The sequence below is a fragment of the Strix aluco genome, chromosome 3 (genome assembly GCF_031877795.1).
Source record: "Strix aluco isolate bStrAlu1 chromosome 3, bStrAlu1.hap1, whole genome shotgun sequence".
Taxonomy (NCBI): domain Eukaryota; kingdom Metazoa; phylum Chordata; class Aves; order Strigiformes; family Strigidae; genus Strix; species Strix aluco.
Window position 1 is genome coordinate 41,420,495 of NC_133933.1, and position 23,283 is coordinate 41,443,777.

At 37.4% G+C, this 23,283-nt stretch overlaps 1 protein-coding gene across 3 annotated transcripts in view; it reads right to left on the reverse strand.

The window, feature by feature from the left end:
* The window catches only part of CRIM1 (cysteine rich transmembrane BMP regulator 1), a 200,880-nt gene that overhangs the window by 109,412 nt on the left and 68,185 nt on the right, over positions 1–23,283 (reverse strand). For 2 of the 3 annotated variants that reach the window (XM_074818289.1, XM_074818288.1), the window contains exon 3: positions 100–342. The exons of the other annotated variant lie outside the window; for it this stretch is intronic. In XM_074818289.1, coding sequence (XP_074674390.1) covers positions 100–342 — 243 coding nt within the window. The remainder of the gene's footprint in view (positions 1–99; positions 343–23,283) is intronic. 3 annotated transcript variants of the gene reach the window in all.

Below are 23,283 nucleotides of genomic sequence, written 5' to 3' on the forward strand. Positions count from 1 at the left end.
TCAGAAGAATTTAGATGCTATATAGGCTTCAGCAGATGCAATTATATATGTTTTGTGCTTGTCAGACAGAAAAAATTGAAAAATCGTGTCCACTTTTACCTGGTTTACATTCATAGAGATCACAGCATTCGCCTGGCTTTCCTGATGCCTTGGAAACCAATATATTCAAATAACCAGGCTGGCAAACCTTCCTCAAGCAGCCTGCAGGATTACACACGCAACGGCTTGGGAGTGGACAGCATTCACCGGGAGGAGCGTAGCCTTCAATCAAGATGGAATCTTCCGGACAGCGAGGAGAAAACTGGACTTCACAGCGGGCCTTGGAGCAATCAGGTTTCTCTTCTGAAAGGGAGAGAAAAATCAGCATACCATAAATGTCAGTAAAACACTGTATCGAAGCTGTAAAGATGAGCTCAGATGAAGCTCCCTTTCTTCTCCCTCACCCCCAAACAATAAGAAGGAAACTGCTGCTACTGAGCCGATTAGCAAAAATTATGGAATATGCTTTAAAAAAATCTTGGTATTTGCAAGATGGCAGGCGCATTATGAAATATTTAACAAAAATTCTAATTTGTGCAATGTGCGTGACTGCTGAACCCACACAGATTCAAAAAACAGCTGTGAAGCTACACATTTGGCTATGACATTGAGAAACAACTTGTCATATCATGCACAGTCCTGATGTTCACACCTACACCTTCGATTTGCTAAGACCTTCCATTATAAGCAACTGATTTTAATTGATTGATTTATTAAACCTGAATGACCTGAACTGAGATTTCACATACTCAAAAAGCTGGTTAAAAGTTCAACAGCTAATGTATTTGGAGAGTCCATACGTTATCAGAAGACAATTTTTCCTGTACACACTCCCATTGCTCACATTAAAAGTGTTGTTCCTATGTACTTCAGCGGCTTGGACAGTAAAAGAGAAAAGGTTTGACTAACACTGGCTACAGGCATTAGAGATCTGAGGCACTGGCTGCAGGCACATAGCAATAAGAAAAGGAATACTGAGGAAGAAGGTCAACAAGTTGGTGGGAACAGTGGCAAGCTGGACAAACACTGAGATAAGAGAGAATGAAGACATAGCAGAAGGTTCTTGGACAGCTAGGTAATATTCTTCCAAAACTTGGAAAAGAAGTCAAGATTCCCCATTCTCAAAAAAAAAAATCTTAATTCTGGAAAAAATGTTGTGTCATGCCCTCCAATCAGACTACTCCTGTGACTGATTTACTCTGTAATGCAAACAGTGAGAAACTTGCTCATATTCAAGAGGTGTCACTTTGCTCAATGTATCTGAGCACTGTTAAAAAGTGGATTCAAGACACTCAGAAGAGCAATATCTTTAGGTCAACAGGACACAGTGACTTAAGTGTTTGGAGGCAATGCAGGGAGCCATCCCAGGCCTGACCAGAAAAAAACCCCATAACACTAGAAACCCAAGACCTGAACTTATAAACTGTTTGTACCACTTCTTGGTTATCTGCAAGTTTGTAAACTAGATGGTTCTACTATAAATGTCACTATTACCCCTACAAACATAATTGACTACTTCACTTCTCATTAAGTTAGATGCAGAGTAGTAGAAACAAGTAAAACCAACACTATTAATCTGATGTTTAAGCTACTGCCATTTTCAAAATTAATCTCTAGTGATAATTTCAATGATTGAATAAGACATATCAAATATCAGCATCTCTGATAAAAAGTCAAGAACATATTCTCCAAGATTTTAGTAACTCACTGTTTTTGGAGTTATTAAAGTTACTGGATATTGTGTTTGCACCACAAATGTGTAATTCTGCTTCCACACATACACTGAATGTCAACAACAGCGATATCTTTTTCCAGAGGATCACTTCTACATTTAATTTTATTATATTCTTTGGAATTCTAGGTCTACTGAAGAATCAAAGCAGCATTGCTTGCCTACACGGTTGACTTGCTAACTGTGCTTTAGTTTCATTTAAACTTCCAGGGATATAATGCCTAGACATATAAGTGCTTAGAAAAATATTAATCTAGGTCTTAGCATTAGTAATTGCAAAAGGAAATCATGAATATAAACGTTTACCTCAATTTTCGTTGGCAAATACAGCAAAACAGAATAGAAAAATAATTACATGTATTTCCTTCATGTACAATCAACAGAGATTACTAACTTAAATGTGATACTAGACAGCATCGTAACTTTTCTTACAGTTAAAAGCCCTACTATTTCCATCTGTCTTTAATATAGCCTAGGCTAGATATGTACTTTGCCTACAATTTTAAATAACATTTGTAAGACCATTTTTTTTTAAACCTACCCTTAAGTTTAGGTTATTATCTGCTTTATTAAACACATTGTTCAGACTGAGCATTACAGGTTACAGCGGTTTGCTGCAGAAAGCTGTCACTGCAGAAAGTTGTATAAATAATAGATAACATACTAGTTTCAGTATTTTATTGACATTCTTTAGTTTATGGATATAATAAAAGGCTTGACATTTTAGCTTTTAGAATCTTTTCATTTCCATGGCATGTTGTTCAATTGTGCACAGAGAAGTAATAGAACAGTGGTGAGTTATTCACACTGTTCATTACTTGATCTACCCTAACATTATGCATCCAGCAATTTTCTGATCTCCATGACTAATCCCATCCTCATGCAGTCCCTCTTGTGAAAAGACTTTGTATTATACATTTTTTAAATGTTTACCTACTATTTTTACTTGCCTGCATTTACATACATACGTGTATCTATATTAAGATAAGTGTTTCCTCCAGGACTGACTGTATTTGGCCAATATATGCCAACTTTCAGAAATGCAAGGTTTGTGAGAAATGCATGTCAAACTGTTGGGATTCAGACTATTCAGGACTCTACATATATTTATTTTGAAGACCAATGCAAAGCCTAGTGTTGGAGTTGATAAGATCACCTAGCAAAAATATGAAGAAAACAAGGATATGTCACTATCAGCACGTAAGAAATATCGTAGCAAGCATCAGAAGAGAGAAATTTTAAATAGAGGACCGTGGCAAGTGTTTTTATTCAAAACGTTCACACAGTGTTTCATAGTTATTATCTTTGATTGTCTTTTCCACATTATTGTGCTCAATGTAGTTAACTGTAACAGAATACAACAGGACTCTACTATTAAATAAAACTGTCCATTGCTTTCAGAGGAAATGGTTTAAACACAAACAGCCACCACCTTGCAAAGACATGTTTGTGTTTTAATACCAGGTTACATAACACCAGCAAATATTTAGAAATCAAACTTAAAAGTTTTTCTTTTTAATCCAGTGTCACTATTACTTTTGTACTTCATAGAACTGAGAAACAAACAAAACCACCTCCCTACTACTACTTGTGTAAATATTGTGCTTCCAAATTATAATCTCAAACTATGTACAGGGTAAAACATTCCCTTCCCAGTATACAAATGCAACTGAGCAACATGAAAGTGAAATATATTAACTCAAGCTGGATCAGCCAGCAGACAATTGTCCTGCAGCTTCCCTAACTCCAGCCCACAGCAGAATCAAGGGCAGAAAGAAACCTTCTGTAGACTACGTCATGATTTGGTTCTTAATTTAGATGCAGACTTCCTCTTGTGGAAAGGAGCAAGTGTCTGAAACGATGTGTGAGTGGCACTATTTAAAGTGTTTTCTTGTAGAGTCCCTACTTCATACTTCTGAAAATAATCTTTATCTAAAACATGAAAATCCAGCAGCTTCCAGTGTAGCATTACTATATTTTAGTTAAAACTTTAATCAGCTAGCACCATAGCACCATAACTGCGTCCTGAGCCCTGCACTCACTGGGAGGTGAGAAGGTGGGAGTTCTGTTTTACTGCAGTTCAGTAAAAGCTGATGAGGGCTCCTCATTTTGAAACCAAGCCTGATTAAGAGACATTACTTTTAAGCAACCATTAGGAAAAGCTTCAAGGTTTTTCTTCTTGTTATTTCAGCAAATGGCAAGCATACCCATCTTCTCTATTTACAGGGATAAAGGTCTGTATACAAAACATATTTCTGCAATTCACTGTACTAAACTTGCTTATCTTTTCATGACTTGATCAAAAAAGGCATCAGAACTGAAATTGTTCTCAAAATAAATTACAAACATTAATACAGCCATAAATATCACTGCTTTAGCAGGATTCCTGATCTAATTCCATTACATACAGCTATTTAAGATTTCATCAGACAAGAGGAATTGTTTAATAGCTCTTTCTTCCTTTATTCACAAACGCTTCCAGACCTTACAAAAGGAACACGTAAGAACACATGTCAGAGCAGAATAATTAAAAATACATCAGACTATCTCAAAAGACAGAAAGGTAGGGCAATGGCAAGCTATGTTCCACAGAAAACAACTGTGAAATCACTGACCAGTGATATTTTTGCTAGTTTATCCCTTTTATATACCAAACGGGGACTGTTTTAAAGCAGCTTTTCAATAGACCAAGGTAAATTCACAATAACCTATTGCTTCTCTGTCAAATACACACATACACTATGAAGCACTGACCTCTCTCCCAGATGTTGTTTTAAGCTACTATTACACAAATCAGGATCTTCCTAACCAACATCTTCAAAGCCAAACAAGGTATCAGGACTTAAAACTCCATTTTATTATCTTAATTTTGATAGTAAATAGAATATAAACAATTACTATGTGTCCCCCAAACAGGAGAACTTCATTTTTCAAAGCAGTATATGAAACCTAAAAAATGAGATTTTTGAGGAAAGGGAAAACTATGTATGTGACTTACTATGAACTAAATTAGCACAGCAAATATATGATACTTATTCCTGAATAAAGAAGCATCTTAAAACACAGATTACATAGCAAGAAGATATGCATGTGCCACATTCTCCTAATCCATAATGTAGATTCTCTCACAAAAACAATTAACTGTATGTAGAAAGACAGTAAAACTATTTGTCAAAGATGACGTCTGGTTTTGTAAGTAAGAGCTTGTACTCAGGACACTCCTCACCTTAATTCAAATATATTTTTATAAAACATTGTTCTGCCTCTACCCTTGAAGAAGCCGATAGGTCTCATTTAGTAAGTTGACTGTTTTAGCTAGGCAAAAAACTGCTTACACAACTCACCAATTAATTTAATGAAGTGAGGAGTTGTATACACTTTTGCTGTTTGATTTTCACAGAACCAGACAGTTATTGAAAAAAGCATCTATTTAATCACATTTTGGCCTCTCCTTTAAAAAGAAACCATTACCAAGGAGAACAATTACTTGTCAAGGATGTATCCATCAAAATTCTCATAAATTAAGTCTGAACAGATAACCTACAAACAAGTAAGAAAAACTTAGTTGGCTGCACACATTGCCTTTATGTTCAAAAAAGCAGCATTTCGAAGGACTACACAAAGAACAGAAACTATCAGTTTGTTTGCTGATGAGGTCTCTCTGTGCGACACATTCTCTTCATAGCCTTTCATCAAACACCACAGAAGCTAGTATCTCTGACATATCACCATCCTGAGCCAACAAAGAATCTCTACAGGGATAAAGGAAGAGCCTGGATCAATCAAGCTTTTACAAACTACCTATTCTGCCAGTCATTCTTCTCAAGATATTCAGAAATGTATCTGGAAAGATAACATTTTTAATAAACTGAACACAATCCAAACAGGAAAATGGACATGATGATGAATTCAAAATAAGACTCCTATCCTTGGAAACAAACCTCATATCTACTCTAAAAGGCAGTCTTAGAGACTGTTTAAAATAAAATTATTCAGTTTACCAGTGACAGTGCTATTTCTAACTATAAATTACTACAGGTACCAGATTTGCATTTCAAGACAAACTTTACTTTCTGTGGTCCGAAGGTTCTGGCTTCTACTTGCTGTTAAAAAAGCCTGCAAAAAGAACCTACCCTTCATGAAGCACATAACAGAGGACACTCTACAATTACCAAGAATAATTGAACCACCTAAGTTACAATGTGTAACTGAACAACAATAACTGAATAAGTTACAATGTACTGTGTGCTTTAAGACAGGGATCACTCATTTAAAAAGTCAGGATGTCTCAAAAACATTTCTCATTTTCATTTGATTTTCATCTCAGAAACACACATGAAAGTTGTAGCATCTCAGAAGTCAAGGCACTAACATTCAAACTGACCCTTCGCTGCAACCACAGTATATTTGTTATGAAGTGCATGAGGGGGAGGAGAGCAACCTTCAAAGGATAAAAAGAAGAAATCAAGGTGTGGATTTCTTTTTTTTTTTTTTTCCTCTGCCATTAGCATTAGAAAGAGTCTGTCATAAAGCAACAGCTGTAAAGCTGGAACTTTTCACAGAGTTTCTCCATATCAAAAGCTACTATGTATTTTTTAAAATTATGTTTCCCATTACCTTACAAAATTATTATGTGGAAGTGGAGGAATAGTGGCAAGGTCTTTATGTCATAACCAATCCCTTCTCTGAGAGAAGGTAATTTTCTTTACCTTCTTAAAAGGTTTATACAATACTCACTCAAAGTGGCCACTAGTTAGAGCTGTTTTTATTAAAACAGTCATTGAATATAGGAAGTCTAGATCTCAGGGGGTTTTTTGTTTGTTTTGTTCAAGTAGAGCAGTTGTAACAAAACCCACCCAAACATACACCCCCACCCCACCCCCCACCCCCACCCCCCCATCTTGGCTAGTATCAAAGCAGTATGGAAATAAAAATGGTTCCTGAAGAAGAATTAAGAACTTTGCTTTCACCTCTGTATCAAATTCTTTTTCTTCATTATGTTTGCATGCTCTACTTTGACACGCAGAGAAAGTATATGCCAGGTTTAGTTAATGAGAAAAGCAGAACACTTAAAGAATTGGTTAGCACAGCAAAAGGATCTTAAGGTATAACTAGTATGGGAGAAATGGAGAAGAAAAGCCCCAATGAGGGTGAGAGGGTCTTCTCATTCTTCAGGTGAAACAAAACACGTCTGTGCTTTTCTGGAAACCTTTTCAGGGAGGGATTTTTATCATTTTGTCAAAACTTCGTGTGACCAGAGATGCTTTTACTCAGTCACCATAGAAACAAGGACAGAATGTTTTCATCCAAGGAGAAGGCTGAAGAGAACTACTGGAGACTCGGAACTGAACACTTCTGCTGAGATATTTAAACTGTTCTACAGCTGCTGCTTTAAAAACAAGTTTTCAATACGTACATATATGGATATACATATGTATATAGACAGAGAGAATAAAATTTATTTTTTATGTTAGGTCCCTAAGAAGAATACAGAATAAGAAGCATTTTGAAATAGCTAGCTTCATATTTCATTTTTCAGATCAGTTTAAAATAGAATATGGCTCATCAATATGAACGTTTTGTACGACTAAGCAAAGTGATGCACTAAGGTCAGCATACATGCTTTGAAGACACGTGTCGTTCAGCTTTGCATTTTCGTTTCATTGTAAACTGGTTTTGTGAAATCTAGGCTAAAAAACAGCCACTTTACTGTAGTCTTACAGTCATCATTGAAACACATTCCAAACAATAGGCATAGTGTACTGTTATACAGTGGCAGGAAGGAAATATTAAAAGGATTAGGGATAAACAAGAAAAATGATTACCCAGCTGAAGCAGTCAGACAGACAGGGATCGATATCGGAATGCAAAATACCCAACAGGATTTTCAAGAATCAAAAGGACAGTTATAGTAGATTAAAAAATGAGATTACCTTACACATACAATATGCACAGTACTGTATACGGATGAACTGCTACAAATAAAAAAAGGAACTAGAGCCTGACCTTTTACCTAAAACTGAACTTTATTTAAAATCCATTCTGTTTTGTAAACAAATTTTGCTTCACTTTGCAGCATTCTGGCACTCTGGATTTTACATACTGCACAGTGGAGCAATCTGTCTCACCCATATTATAGACTAATCTTGTAATAGAACAGCAATGGCCTGCAACTAACCTGGGTTAAAAAAAGTCACACACAAGAAGACAGTTATAGACACAAGTTTTAATAAATATGCACTCGTCCATCTACATCTTTGAAATGTGGTATTCGCTATGGATTCGCCAAAGATTTTTCATTTCAAGGACCAAATAACCAGGAACAAGGGTTACGCCACTCAAGACAGCTAGAGCCAAGAAAGATATTAATCCCATTTGGATAGCAAAGCTATTAGGACATTACAACTCCACTTTCTGAACTTTTTTCTTTTCCTGTACTGAAAATATTAAAAAGGAAGGCGGTAATTCAAACCCAAACACACACCAGAATTGCAAGCAAGCCTTAACCCAAACTGTTGTCTACCAAAGAAAGTGTTTTAAGAGAATCAATAAGGATTTGTAAGACACTCTGCATCTAAATGCAAATGCAAGTTCTGTGAAACCAATATTGTTTGTGGCAGTAGTTGCATTTGGGTACAGACCTCCCAGTTCAAAGCATTTCTCCATTAGGCTTAGAAACACTCAAGCCTGGAAAACTCAAAGGTACTTTTCCTCCATTTAATTTAAAACCTGCTTTCAACAGATACATATTAACATTTTTTAATATAAATTAACAGCTTGACACCAACAAGTTAACCCAAATCTATAATTGATCACATTAGCTTTCTGACAGAACTGTACATGCAGAGGAGGGCACAAGCCCAGCCCACTGCACAGCAGATGGGGAAGTGTGCCATCCCAGGGACAGGACCCGTTTCCACTGGTAACTGCACTGCTTTCAATAGCAATAAAACACCTTTTAAACTTCAATATTGAAAATCCTTCAGAAGTTGAAGAGATGAGCACATAGCTACTTGTAGTCAGGCTGCCCCAGTTGTGGGGGAAAAAAAAAAAAAAAAAAAAAAAAAAAGGTGTTTCCAATACCATCATGACTGGAATAACACTGTACACCGATTTCTTTATATAAAAGAGTCTATTATTTTGGATGAATGATACTACTCCCACTATTGGTCAATCTTTATATTGGCAAATCAACTGAAATCTCCAAAGAAAGACTATGTAAACAGTAATGAGGTGGTCTGAACTACAGAGCCAAGACTTTAAAGAATGCCAAAATATTTTGGAAGTAAACCAAAAATGGAAACACTAAATTCACAACCTGTATAAACTGCATATACACTTCAATGACTTACAAAATGTACACCAGTAGTAAATTTACCTGAAGCAGAAAGAATTTTTTATCACAATGATATAAGCAGCTGCAGACCAAAGGTAATGCTAATGTGTACCAAAACAATGATAAAGCACAAATATTTGGAACAATTCTGCTTAATATAGCTTAAGAAAAATATAAGCTAACTGTCTGGAGAAATAATCACAAGTATTCACTGAAGGAGCAGTACTACAACACACACCTTGATGTGACAGGGAGAAATGGATTTGAATGTGAGCATGTAACTTATACCCCACAAAGGACAAACACCGCTGGAGGCAGCTCTGAACATAAGCAGTACCAAATGATGTGCTACACCACACAGTCACACTCAAAGTAGTAGTCTCAAATCACTGTTTGCTTCCTAATCAAAGTCTGAAAATACAAGTATAACAAGGACCCAGAAAACACTTGCATTTGCTATAAAGGCAAACTACAATCAAAATAAATACATGATTTTACAAAGAATTCACATATGTAAGAAGACAGCAACGAGGATAAAACTGTGAACAGCAAAACCAGCAATTAGTTTTCTAGAGCTAAATTAAAAAAAGCAACTGAGGTGTAAAAATTAATGTAGAAGTGAGGGGTTTGATATTCAAAGGAACACAACTTTTTGTTATTACTGAAATCGAATCAATTCCTATCTGCCCTTCAGTGTTTCATTTTGTTAAGTTAGTAAAAATCAATTTAAGATATGTGCCTCCTTCAAGTTCTCTCATCTCTGCTAATGTTAAAAAAGACAAAACAAGCCCAAACCCAAAAAGCCAAACCCACACACAATAAAACAAGGACTTAAATGCCTTAAGATATATCTGGCAAATAAGCTCCATTTTATGCAAACTAGTTTTCCTAGCTATTATGTTCAAAGGACCACTGTATGTTTGTTAGCAGCTTAACCACATATTTCTTAAATTCTTTCACAAAAAACACTTAAGAGGCTTAACATCAGAAAAATCAACCCTGTTCAACATTTCATTCTTCTCTTGACTAACCTAAGACACTGTGGTTATCAGAAAGTATGAAGTGAGGCATAGTTTCCTTCTTAGGCAAACAGATGGTGACTGCTTCCAATGGTGAAGGCCAGTGTCCAAGTGTTTTGAGACATTTTCCTTCTCCAACTGCTATGGTTCATCTCTTGACTTCTCTGGGTGGGCTTCTTAAATTCTTCTAAATAGCCACTCTAAATTTAGAATTTAAATGCATTTCTATAAGATTTTTCACATTACCAGAGATCTTCCTGAATTCTTACTCTTTTCTTTGATTTTAACATGAATATTTCTGTTAAATTTGTCTCCCTAGAATGGACTGTAGTACCAACGACTATAATTATTACTTTGTAATTCATTAATTACCAAACCTGCATCAACTTACTGAACAAAATTTCTATGCATTACTTAGGACAACAGAAAAAGAACTCTAGCTATAATAAGAAATATGACTGCAAAGCAAAAGGGGACATTATAATTTTGGGTGAAATCTATACTGATACAGTGAATTCTATCAATCACACAAATACAAGAAGAAAAAAAAAATATTTATTGGGTAAAACAACATGAAAAGACAAAAAGAAGGACATGAAATTTTAATTTTACTTTAAGATCTAAGCAGTTTAAGCTTGAGAATACAGCTGTCCAACTGTTTGCACAAAGGTTTGAGAACTGATTAGAAAAATAAACAGACAAATGGAAATTTGAGAATCATCTTATTCTTGCTGCTTCCAAACCAGAGTATCCAAACTAGAAATATCTACACATTTATGAAAAAAAGAAATACTAAAAAACTGGTAACATAAATCAGATGCACACATATATTCATAACCAGCCCTCAAACATACTAAAGACCACAAGGAACCACAGAATGGGAAGGGCAAACAAATTGCCCCATTTTGCAATACTGCCATACAAAACCCAGCTTAAGAAGCCAGATTACTTTTAACACAAACTGAGAAACATGCAATATCCACAGTCTTTACTCCTCACATAGTCACTAAACAAGTGCCTTCACAGGCTATGCAGGTACATAAATAAAATACTCAAAATAGATGATATCAATCAAACAGAGCTTCGCATCCATCACACATCAAATGCTACTAGGTATCACCACCACCCTGTTGCAGCATCCCTTATTCTAACCTCAAAGCAGCAGCATCCCACAGAGGGAATTATATGTCAAAACTACAAAAAAGCAGAAAGTCAGAGCTTACACAGGACTGAGCTTCTGTTAACACTAGTACGAGGATTTTGCTGACTGCAGTAGTCATTAAACTAGGATCCCACTATTTCAAGCTGGATAAATGCCAACACCTTTTATTAATAACAAAAGACAGTGAGTCTGGAAAAAAGCCAACAATTCTATGCCAAATGTATAAAAATAATCTCTCAATTTCAGAATATTGTTGGCTGCAGCGTTCTTTAATTAGATACAGTTTCTGATCTCATTTGAAGCATACAGTTGTGTATTAACTAGCTAGAAAGCTTGTTTCCAAGAGCAGCTTAAAAGTGGAACGATCTAGACGACTGCAAGCATGGTAATCCGTTTTGCCCAAGTGTATTGTTTGGATTTTAATTTTTTTTTAGCAGAACTATCAAAGTAGAAGAGTATCACAGACTACCCTGGCTCAGTGATTTATTCTGATTCTTTACCCCATGCTCCTACTCTTTCTTCACTGTCCTTTCCTCTTAAGTTATCCACTTATTGTTTATGCCCTCTTTAAAGCAAATCCCCATCTTTTCTAACCCTTTGTCTTTCTTACTATACACCTCCATTAGTACAATATACAGCTACATGTTTGGTTTGTGTAACAATCTATCTTAATACCAAATACTGTTTTCTCTTAAGCACCGAAGAAAAGTTTATTTTTGGCATTTTGCATAGCAACTTCCATGACACAACAAGAAAATACTAAGAAGTTCAGATGTAGAAGTATTTAATTGGGATAATTTCTTAGGCTAGGTTGACAAACCCTCAAATGCAGATGTAATTCACAGTCACTAAAATGCAGGTTACATACCTTTGTGGAACATTATGCATAGTGACAGAAGTACTGCCTGCAAATACGGTTGCACTTCATAAGTGAAGCAAATCACTATTATTTCCCGTAAGATTCCTATGATGGCACTCCTTGCATAGGTTTGGGATTCAGTCACACCCAAAGCCATTTTTAGATCAAACTCTGTACAGTGCATGGCTCAGGAATTGGACACAATCAACGTACATTAATCTTACGTATAAATTTGCAGCAGACATGTTAGTTTACAAAGCATAAGTTTCAATGATCAGAGACAAGGCAGACCAGCTTATTAATAAACCAGTCAAGTATATGTGATGGCACCTGAATCCACAGAGTGATATTAGCATCTCCAAAACAAGAGAGTGCCACCAATAATGTACCCGATGAGCTGACAGACTCCCCACCGAACCTGGAAAAACTCTACGAGTAGGAAGATGACAAATCCAGTGTTGAACAATAATTACCGGGTGCCCTGAGGAAGGGACTGGCTCTGTACGCTCGCATGTTACAAAGATAGCGATCCTGCCTCATAAATACACCCTGGGAGGCAAAACAAGCAGGAAGACTAGAATTTTAATTGAGAGCTGCTATGAACAAAATCATTCTATTGCTGGAACAAGACTAATGAAAAATAGAAGGCGAAAAACATTAAGATTACTAGCAAACACCAGGAAATTATATCTCAAAAGGTGCAATGATCATTACAACCAAGATACTGCACTGATCATATAAACTCACATTTATAAATTTTATATATATATATTCCTTCATATAGATCAAGCTAAGAACTGGTATTTCAGAAGTCAGCAAAGCCTGAGCAGTGCTAACCGGAAAGCCTGACGACATCCAACAAGATAACAGAAGAAAGCAAAAGCTATCAAACAGCTTTATCAAATACCATAGATGTTGATGCTTATGCACTGTTTACATTGTTTTTTCCGTATTTGGCTAGAAAGAGACACCAGAGAGAATAAAAGCTAGTATTGTTACATGATGAGGTATCTCACATGTCACTTAAAATACCTCCTCAATAGTACACCTCAGTGGACAGCAGTCCTCACAGTAAACAAGCAGCCACAAAAGTAAATGAGAAACAATGAAAAATGTTTCTCTGTACTCAAAACCAGATCTTTAGTTAAAGCAGTTGTAGGTGTTAATTGTTAATGAAGGTGGTATTAATGAGGTGTATTTTAAAGGAGACTTTTCATTAGCACAACTCGAAATGCACACTTTTTTCAACAAAAAGACTAAGTTGCATAACATACCACCGAGTATTACTGCTGACAATCAAACATTTCTCCTCTAATCTTTCTTCCAATCTATGCAATGAATGCATTTTCTCAACACAGTATAAATACTTGCTTTCATAGAAATTTGGATCAAGATTTACAAGATTTATCGGAAATTTCTGCAATATAAGCATACAAGAAAGAAAAGATTAAGTAATACTGAGATGTCAATAATGGTAAATTGGGATGCAAATATGTCAACTCCGTCACCTGTGAAGCATGCCTTCAGAATCTCATCAACATCGAAAGAAAGAATAACTGAAGTACAATAGAAAAAAAGTTAGGAATTTTATTCTACATTTCTCACCACATGCATATCCTCCCAATGCACCGTGTCCCATTAATGCCTTAGGTGAATATTTAAAGGGAAGCAAAGCTAGTAAGTTTAATAAATCTTTCACATACTTAACTTACAGTACTGATCCTAATTTTATGCTTAACCCACGTAATAACCTGTGAAGCAGGTTTTTAAGTATCACCTTTAACAAGCTGACCTCCTTCCATTTCACATAACTTTCTTGAATCATGTTGTAGATGTCAAGATACTTTAACATAGCATTTAAGCCTCAACTATTTCAGAAACAAAAGTAAAAAAATAAAGTTGAGTCAATGTCACATTCCAGCCACAATTTTTATTATGCTGCAAAACAAGCAAAAACTTAGATCACATAAAAATGGACAGTAGGACAAGCTTAAACAACCTGTAAATGCACAGTTTAAGAAATATGGAAACATTCTTTTTGGAAATAAATTATTTATCTAGCAAGATTTAAGAACAAATCCTCAGTTGGCATAAATTGCCTTAGGTGCTTGACTTTCAAGGACTTCAAAGCATTTGTGTGAATTTATTCTGTTTCATGTCCTGCACTTTACAATGTGGTAACCAAGTGTACTGACTAAAAAAATAATTTAAAAATGTGGCCCAAAAAACCCCAACAAAACAACAAACAACACTCCCCCCCAAAACCTCAAACAAATTAAAAAAAATCTTTACAAGAAGAGAACCAAAAGAAATGAAAACATAACAAAGAAAAACATACGAAAAGAACAGAGAGGCTTATGTAACAGCCAAACCAAGAGACACCAAATGGATAGAAAGGCTGCTCCAACAGACAGAAAAGTCAGAAGACCTAAGACAAAATTCTAGCACCGCATTCAACTGGACTGAGTTCCTATTCCTAGTTTCAGTAATTCAGACAAGTTATTTTGCTGCTGTTTCACTTCCCAATCTACCATTCTTTTTATAAACACAATTGCTTCACAATTGCCTGGGAACTTGTTCTGCATGTGGTATCATGCTTTGTACAACAAAATCCTTTTTTCAGTCAAGATCCCTAGGTACTAGGAAAAAAAAACAAACCAAACAAAAACCAAGCAAGAAACCCACAAATCGTTTAATATGTATCTGAAAACACTACGCAGCTGCTAGAAAATCTGATTATTCAGGAAAAAAACACACAAGTTTTTCTTCAATAGAGAAACTGCATCCAAGTACACTTCCTTGACTAGAATCAGCTGAAGAAAAGATAACACAAAGTACTATCAAATGAATATTCACTACTCAGTCACTGGCAAGTAGTTGCTAATTGGTGTTTTGCAAAGAAACTTCAGTTTACCAAGTTTTACCGTAAAATTCAGACTAAATGAAAGTACGATGTATTCATTTTTCTTATTTTAATTAACCCTTAAACACTAGTATACATAGACAGTTAGTGTGCTAGAAGCACATTATACTGATTGGAATAAAACAAGAATGGAAGAAAACACATTTTGGTTAATCTTTCATAAACAATTTTTTCAGAAGGCAGCTGTTACAAAGGCCAGGTGGAAGAGCCAACCACTATCCCAGCAAGGTGAGCTCTACAGAGTACGTTTAAATGATGTCCCAAAAGCATCATAAGAACAAAGATACAGATATAGGAGATCTAGGCAGCAGCTAAACTAACCACAGAGTAAGAAGCAGGTAAAGTATTGATGTCTCATAGAAACTATCTATCTGTTCCAACTGACATCATATACAGAAAGATAAATAGAGCATGAAACCATCATGAGACTTTTGCAAAGGTCTCACGAGTCTTTTGCAAGAGAGTGTGGAAAACAACTCAGGGTGGCCCCTGGTGTTTCTCATTATTATATTAATTATTGGACTATGTTTTCCATCATTAGAAATAACTGGTCACTCAACCAAGGGGATCAGTAATTCTAAAAGACAAGTTTGCTGACTGGAGAACGTGATGTGCAACACAACAATATTACAGGGTCACCAAATCTCTTTGAGAAAGGACTACTTTATTTCCAAACATAAACCACAGTAATGGCACTAGCAACCTTTACTTGCCTATGGTGAGCCATGACGTAAAGTGAGAATATGTAAAAGGAAAACCACATACTTAGGATCTGGTACACTGATGTGAAGCCTGTGCTCTTCTGTGTATACTCTGAGCTCTTTAAATTTCCATTATGAGCTTCCTAATCTATAAATAAGACATCCACCATGAAGTAACTGCATTGCTGTGGGAAATATCAAGGGCTTCTTTTCCAAACACTTCTGTACCTGACATTAAGAGAGAGAATATTAGACTTCTCTTGAAACAGATACACAGCAATGTGTATCATAATGATAAAGCCACAACAGCATGCATCACGTATACTGTCTTGCATATGCTGCTTTGTAAATACAGCACCAAAATGCTCCCCACTGCAAAACCGGAGTATTCTTGCCCTTTACAGGGCTTGTCAAGCTATTTTTCAGAGGACCTAGCAATGTTTAGAACAGGTCCTGTAGAACAAACCCTAACAGGTAATAGAATCTTAGAATGGTTTGGGTTGTAAGGAACCTTAAATATGATCTAGTTCCAACCCCCTGAGCCCCATCCAACCTGGCATTGAACATGTCCAGGGAGGGGGCATCCACAACTTCTCTGGGCAACCTGTTCCAGTGTCTCACCACCCTCACAGTAAAGAATTTCTTCCTTATATCTAATCTAAATCTACCTTCTTTCAGTTTAAAGCCATTACCCCTTGTCCTATCACTACATCCCCTTATAAAAAGTCCCTTGTCATCTTCCCTGTAGCCCCCTTTAAGTACTGGAAGGCCTCTAGAAGGTCTCCCCAGAGCCTTCTCTTCTCCAGGCTGAACAACCCCAACTCTCTCAGCCATCTTCGTGGCCCTTCTCTGGACTCGTTCTAACATGTCCATGTCTTTCTTATGTCGGGGGCCCCAGAGCTGGACACAGAACTCCAGGTGGGGTCTCACCAGAGCAGAGTAGAGGGGGAGAATCACCTCCCTCAACCTGCTGCCCACACTTCTCTTGATGCAGCCCAGGACACTGGGCTGCAAGCAGACATTGCTGGCTCACAGTCAGTTTTCTATCCACTACTACTCCCATATCCTCCTTCGCAGGGCTGCTCTCAATCCACTCTCCACCCAGTCTGCATTTGTGCTTGGGATTGTCCTGGCCCATGTGCAGAACCTTGCACTTGGACTTGTTGAACATCATGAGGTTCACATGGGCCCACCTCTCAAGCCTGTCCAGGTCCCTCTGGATGGCACATCCCTTCCCTCCAGCATGTTGACCGCATCACACAGCTTGGTGTCGTCAGAAAACTTCCTGAGGGTGCACTCAATCCCATTGTCCATGTCACCAATGAAAATGTTAAACTGCGCTGGTCCCAGCACCGATCCCTGAGGAACGCCACTCATCACTGCTCTCCACTTGGACATCGAGCCATTGACCACAACTCTTTGAGTGTGACCATCCAGCCAATTCCTTATCCACCAAGCGGTCCATCCATCAAATCCATGTCTCCAATTTAGAGACAAGAATGTCCTGTGGGACAGCATCAAATGCTTTGCAAAAGTCCAGGTAGATGACATCAGTTGCTCTTTCCTTATCCAGCAATGGTGTAACCCCATCGTAGAAGGTCACCAAATTTCTCAGGCATGATTTGCCCTTAGTGAAGCCATGTTATCACTAATCACCTCCTTATTTTCCATGTGTCCTAGCATAGCTTCCAGGAGGATCTGCTCCATGATCTTGCTAGGCACAGAGGTACTAAGCAGGCCACAACTGCTCTCAAGATAAGTGTTGCTAAGTAAAATTTCTGGGCATTTTCCCCAAGGCAGGCCATTTCGGAACTCTCAAAGCAAGTCTGAGCGCCTCCATCACTTTTGGTGAGGATCTATTCTTTCTGAGTCTGCCAACTGCAGAGTAATTCCAGTCCAAATGGATGTCTTCAGGTCACCCGGTCCCATCCCCTACTCAGAGCAGGGCTGATGCTAGGTCAGCTGCTCAGGTCCAGTTGAGTTCAGATGACCCGGAGGATGGCAATTCCATCCCCTCCTAGGAAGCCTGTCTCTCCATTTGACTACTCACACAAAACACCTCCCAACATTTAACTGAAGTATTCCTTGTTGCAGCTGAAGTCTGATGCTTCTCATCCTTCCAGTGTGCACCGTGGAGGAGCACCTAGCTCCATCTTCTCTGTAACCAAATGAGGCAGATGATGACAGCAATAAAGTCCCTTCTGCTGCTTCCTTTTCTTTAGACTAACAAAACATCTTCTCCCTGCAGATCGTGTTCCCCAGCCTCAAGCATCCTTATGACATTAGGGATCCCAAAACTGGGTATATTACTCCAGATGGGGTTCCACCAGTGCTGAAGAGAAGGTATGAATGTCTTCCATCCGGGTTCTGCTGGCTGCTCTCCTGCTAATACAACCTGGTATGCAGTTGGCCTTCTTCACCACAAGGGCACACTGCTGACTCATGTTCAGTTTGCTGGCACTGTCAGCCAGGATAAGTCATTATTCCTGCCTGGGACAAGTTAGCTTTTTCCTTGCTAAAGTTTTCATTAGGGCAGAAACTTCTGTAATTAGTAGCATATCGACCCAGTGTGACGACTTCTTTATTAGTAAAACAATTTAAGGTGGGTTTTCCATTCCATCATCAGCTTCTACAGTCCAGCAAGCCAAATAGAAACTCCAAAAACTTTAGTTTCTTTTGGAGGTAGATGTTTATGAACAACAAATGTGATAAAGGAAGTTCAAAGATGTATTTTTTTAATCTTGCATTCAGTTTTTATCCTACTTCCATCTCAGTTATGTCTCCTGAAGCTGTTCACAGTTTCAGTGTGCAATATAATCTCCAGTCAGATCAGATACCCTTTTCTTCTCTTGATCTAAATAAACTCTGAACTTGCTTAATTTGTTAGCTACAGAAAGCTATATGGACACTAATGTGCAAATAAACTTCCTTCTAGAGTTAACATACATTCTCCAATAATTTACTGACTTCATTTGGTATATGGGGATAGTGTCAGCAGCATTAGGATGAGTTAACAACCCTCCCTCTCATCTAAATGTTTCTATTTCTAGAAGTTGAGCATGGGATGGAGGGGGGTGTGCTGGGGAAGTATCTGTATTAAATAACAACTCAGAAGAAATAACAGTACTTTTCCCTCCAACTCCAAGACAAATTTGTCCCAAAATATTTAATATAACCTTAAGTTATCCTGGAAGCTCATCTGCTTCCAAGCAAAAACCATGAGACCTAAGAGGTTGGCATAATCTAAGGGTTATCATCTCTTCCATCTTCACTCAGTCAGTTGCAGCCCCTCTTCAGATGCCTGTTCTTGTCCAGACAAGTCTGAAAAGACTACAGCCTTGTTTACACAGGTCAAGTAGAAGGCATGTCCCAACATACCACACTTTGATACAACAGGTCACATTTTTCCATCTAAACACACCCACCTATACTAACCACCACAGTTCAGCTATCAGAAACTTTCAAATACACTGAGTGACAGGTTTACCACACATGTTGTGTGGGCACATATCAAATCAAAATGACCACACAGAGTAACTAACCAGATATGTATTATTTATACCTACATGTGTTTAACTACATACATGACTGGCCTACAGTAACTTTTTCTTTTCTTGTAAGAACTAGATGTAAGTGAGCAAGAGTTCCAGTAAGAAATTGTTTTCACTTCCACTACAAAGCGCTTGCCTTCAAAAACGACCTGGTTGCAATGGACACTGAAATAAAACAAATACACTTGCATTCACGCCCATGGTCACAGCTCTGTGTTTGCCCTGTAATACCAGCCATGCTGATTCTCCAATAGTGGATGCAGTTGATTACTACAAAACATAGCACTGAAGTAATGATCTGAAAATAACAGGAATAAAGTTGCACAGTAGCCAACAGTAAATGGGCAACATTTGTTTTGGTAACAAGGCTCAGATGCTATAGCTACATCACTTCTGTGTTTCAAGAACACTGTCATGTTAGTTAAATAAAAATAATGATGTTTTAAAAGTGGTGCAAAATGAAAATTATTTTGGTAAATTTGTAATATAAGCTGTTTATTTTAGAGAGTTCAAGTATTGTTTTTCAATTTATATACAATATATGAATATAGTCTTAAGATATTTAATATAAAAAAGACGGTGTATTAATATTTTTACATATATAGATCACAAAACATGCAGATCTGCATACTGAGCAAGACCAAAGGGGTAACGCACCACACATTTTCCCCCTGAAGAACAAGAACACTGGAACACTTTTCTGCTCCCTTTTAAAATCAGAATTACTTGCAATATTTTTTAAACAGAAAGCAAATACTTGGACTTCAAAAGAAAATTTACTGAGGACATACTGACATAACACTAGAATCTTGTATATCAAAAAGAAACACTTTGCATATTAAGTGATACCTAAACATCCTCTTACAGCATATATCTGTGTGGAGTAGAGAGATTTGAACTGTGGCAGGCTCACTGCAGTCTCAACTTCGAGTGATTCAATTTCAAGAGCAGTAGTATCAAACAAAAGGATTTCTTTAATACTTTAGATTCCAGAGCAAGAAGCCAAAGTGAAATACAGAAGCAAAATGTCAAACCTAGCATGAATACAGTTAAGTCTTAAAATAAGCAAGCAAACTCTTACAGCACGTATAGGAGAAATGACACTAAAAGCCACTGGAAGATCTTGAAAGCATGTGAGAGTCTAGATTACTATTTCACATTAACTTTCAATGTTCAGCAGGCAATCAGTCAAACTCTTCAGGACTTCATTTTGATAAACCTTCACAAATTAACTGGAGTTATGTCATGGTTTAACTCCAGTAGGCAGTTTAAGTACTACACAGCTGCTTGTTCACTGCCCACCCACCAGTGGGATGGGGAGAGAATTGGAAGGATAGAAGTGCAGAAACTCATGGGTTCAGAAAAAGACAGTTTAATATGGAAAAAAGGAGAAGGAGAAAAAGCAAAAGTGCCCAAAGAAAAACAAAACCAAGAAAAACAAGTGATGCAAAAACCCCCAATTGCTCACCAACAGCTGACCAATCGATCCCCAGCCAGTCCTGGAGCAACAGCAGTGCTGTCAAACCTTCCCTCCTCCCCTCACCAAGTTTTTGTTGCTCAGCACGACGTCATATGGTATGGAATATTCATTTGGTCAGCTGGGCTCAGCTGTCCTGGCTGTGTCCCCTCCCAACTCCTTGTGCACCCCCAGACAACTCACTGGCAGGGCAGCATGAGAAGCAGAAAAGGCCCTGACTCAGTGTAAACACTGTTCAGCAATTACTAAAATACCAGTATGTTATCAACACTGTTTTCATCACAAATCCAAAACACAACACCATATAAGCTACTATGGAGAAAATTAACTCTATTCCATCCCAAACCAGCACAAGATAATACCAGAACTCAGCTTGCAAGGTAGACTTCTGATGCATGCATACATGGGGTACAGCTTCACCCACCCTGAAGTACACATTTTTAATAGATTAACCCTCTGATTATTCTGAGATATTCAAAGAGGATTAGAATTTAGTTAAATACTGTATCTTCCTATTAGAGGAATGTTTTCTCTAATGTTCTCAGATGAACTCTATTCACATCACAATCTAGACATCAGTTTATGCATTTCCAAGCCTCACTACTGTTGCCTAGTAAAAAATTAAATGCAGAAACATTTTACTCCATGACAGAAGTAGGAAGACTTTTTAAAACATATACATATATATACACACAGAAATATGTATTTATGGATCCCTCCAAATGTACCCCATGAATTCAAGGAATTTTGAGATGACATTTCTTTTAGAAAGTTGCACTTATTTTTAGAACGTAAGTTTGCATCATTTGGAATTGTATTAGTTCATCAATAGGAAGGATATTTATTAAATTCACCACAGATTTACAATGTTTGTAAATAATTTCCGATGATAATACCTTGCAAGATAGACCAAGTTATGAATTTCTATCTGGACCAACATTACAGTGAGCCAAGACTCAACTTACTTGGTATTTGTTAACAAATACATGAAATTTGTCAATTATTCCAAGCTTGGATTGCAGAGACAGAAGGTGCAAAGACCCAAACCTCTGCAGATCTTCCTCTCCCCATCTCCTCTTCAAATGCCAGTCCCTTATCACACCCTCTATCTGTTGCAGTTCCTCCTTCTGAATCCCCGCCACCACTTCCCTCATCTCCAGTCACCTCGTGTTTACATTCCTAGACCTCTCCCTCCTCCACGCTCTTCCTTCCCATTCTTCAGTTTCCTTCCCTATTCCATTCAGATTGAACAAGCTCCTTCCACACACTGTCCAAGTGTAAGTGGAGCAGTAAGAGCACAGAAGTCTGTCCTTGCTTTCAATCCTTACACCTGAAAACACAGAGCTACAAGACTGCATGAAATCCTCCTTAGTCTTCTTGTGTCCAAAGCAGAGAACAAAGCAATCCTCAGAGAACTAAAACAGGAAAGTTTTTTCCTACATCTCTACTGAACCTTTGCAAACATTTTTTGAATGGTTTACATCCTGGCCAACTACAAGCAATGTCTCTTTTGACAGGTAATGTCATATAAAAACCAGAAGGGACAGCCAATAAAGAACAGAGTATAATGAACACAGATTCCCTACCAATTATCTCCAGGTACAAAAATCATCAATGTCAAAGTTAAATCTGATATACAGCATGCCCGTGGCAGAGACTTTCTGTGAAAACACTGCAGGAAGTTTTTTTTTATCATGAACATTACAACATACTTAATAAAAAAACTCAAAGAAAACAAAACCTATACTGATTATTTGCTTTGGGATTACACTCCGTTGTTCTCACTTTGGTTTTAAATCATCCAGAAGCAGATGTAGCAAAGAGCACTTCAATTTACACATTTAAAGTTCAGTGAAGAGCTACACAACTGAAGACAAAAATATTTAAATTGCTAAATTATCTCAACACTAGTCATAACTTGTTCCCTATCTACCTCAGCTCACATAGGAAACACCACCAAGAATGCAAGAGAAGAGCACAGCAACTACCACAGCAGTTTTAACAGCTTTTTTTCCTGTACCATACAATGCACACAGAAATAAACAAACAGTAGAAGGAAACACACCTCAGTCTCCCACTTAAGAAGATTTTTAAGTGACACATTTGCCTACAATTAGAAGTATACATTCAGAAGCACAAAAACTAGAACTCATCGTTTGCTTGAAAGCACAGTTGACACACACAATCAAAAACCAGGACAGCCAGAACCCAATCATTGCCTAAATAACTTTCAGGGACAGTAACATAACTGAGAGGGCTAGTAATACCAAATTTGCGCCTGAAACATGATACAAACCAGGGTTCTGATGTAGTCACTAACATAAAGAGGACTAATACCCAGTGTACTTGCATATTTGTTCCACACAGTATGGCTGTACCAAAAACTGACCGCAGCAGTGCCTTAATGGCCTAATCCACCAAAATTTAGGCAACTTCAGTTGTTGCTGTTCTCTTGACTTCATCAGTATCATGCTAGCAAAGCTA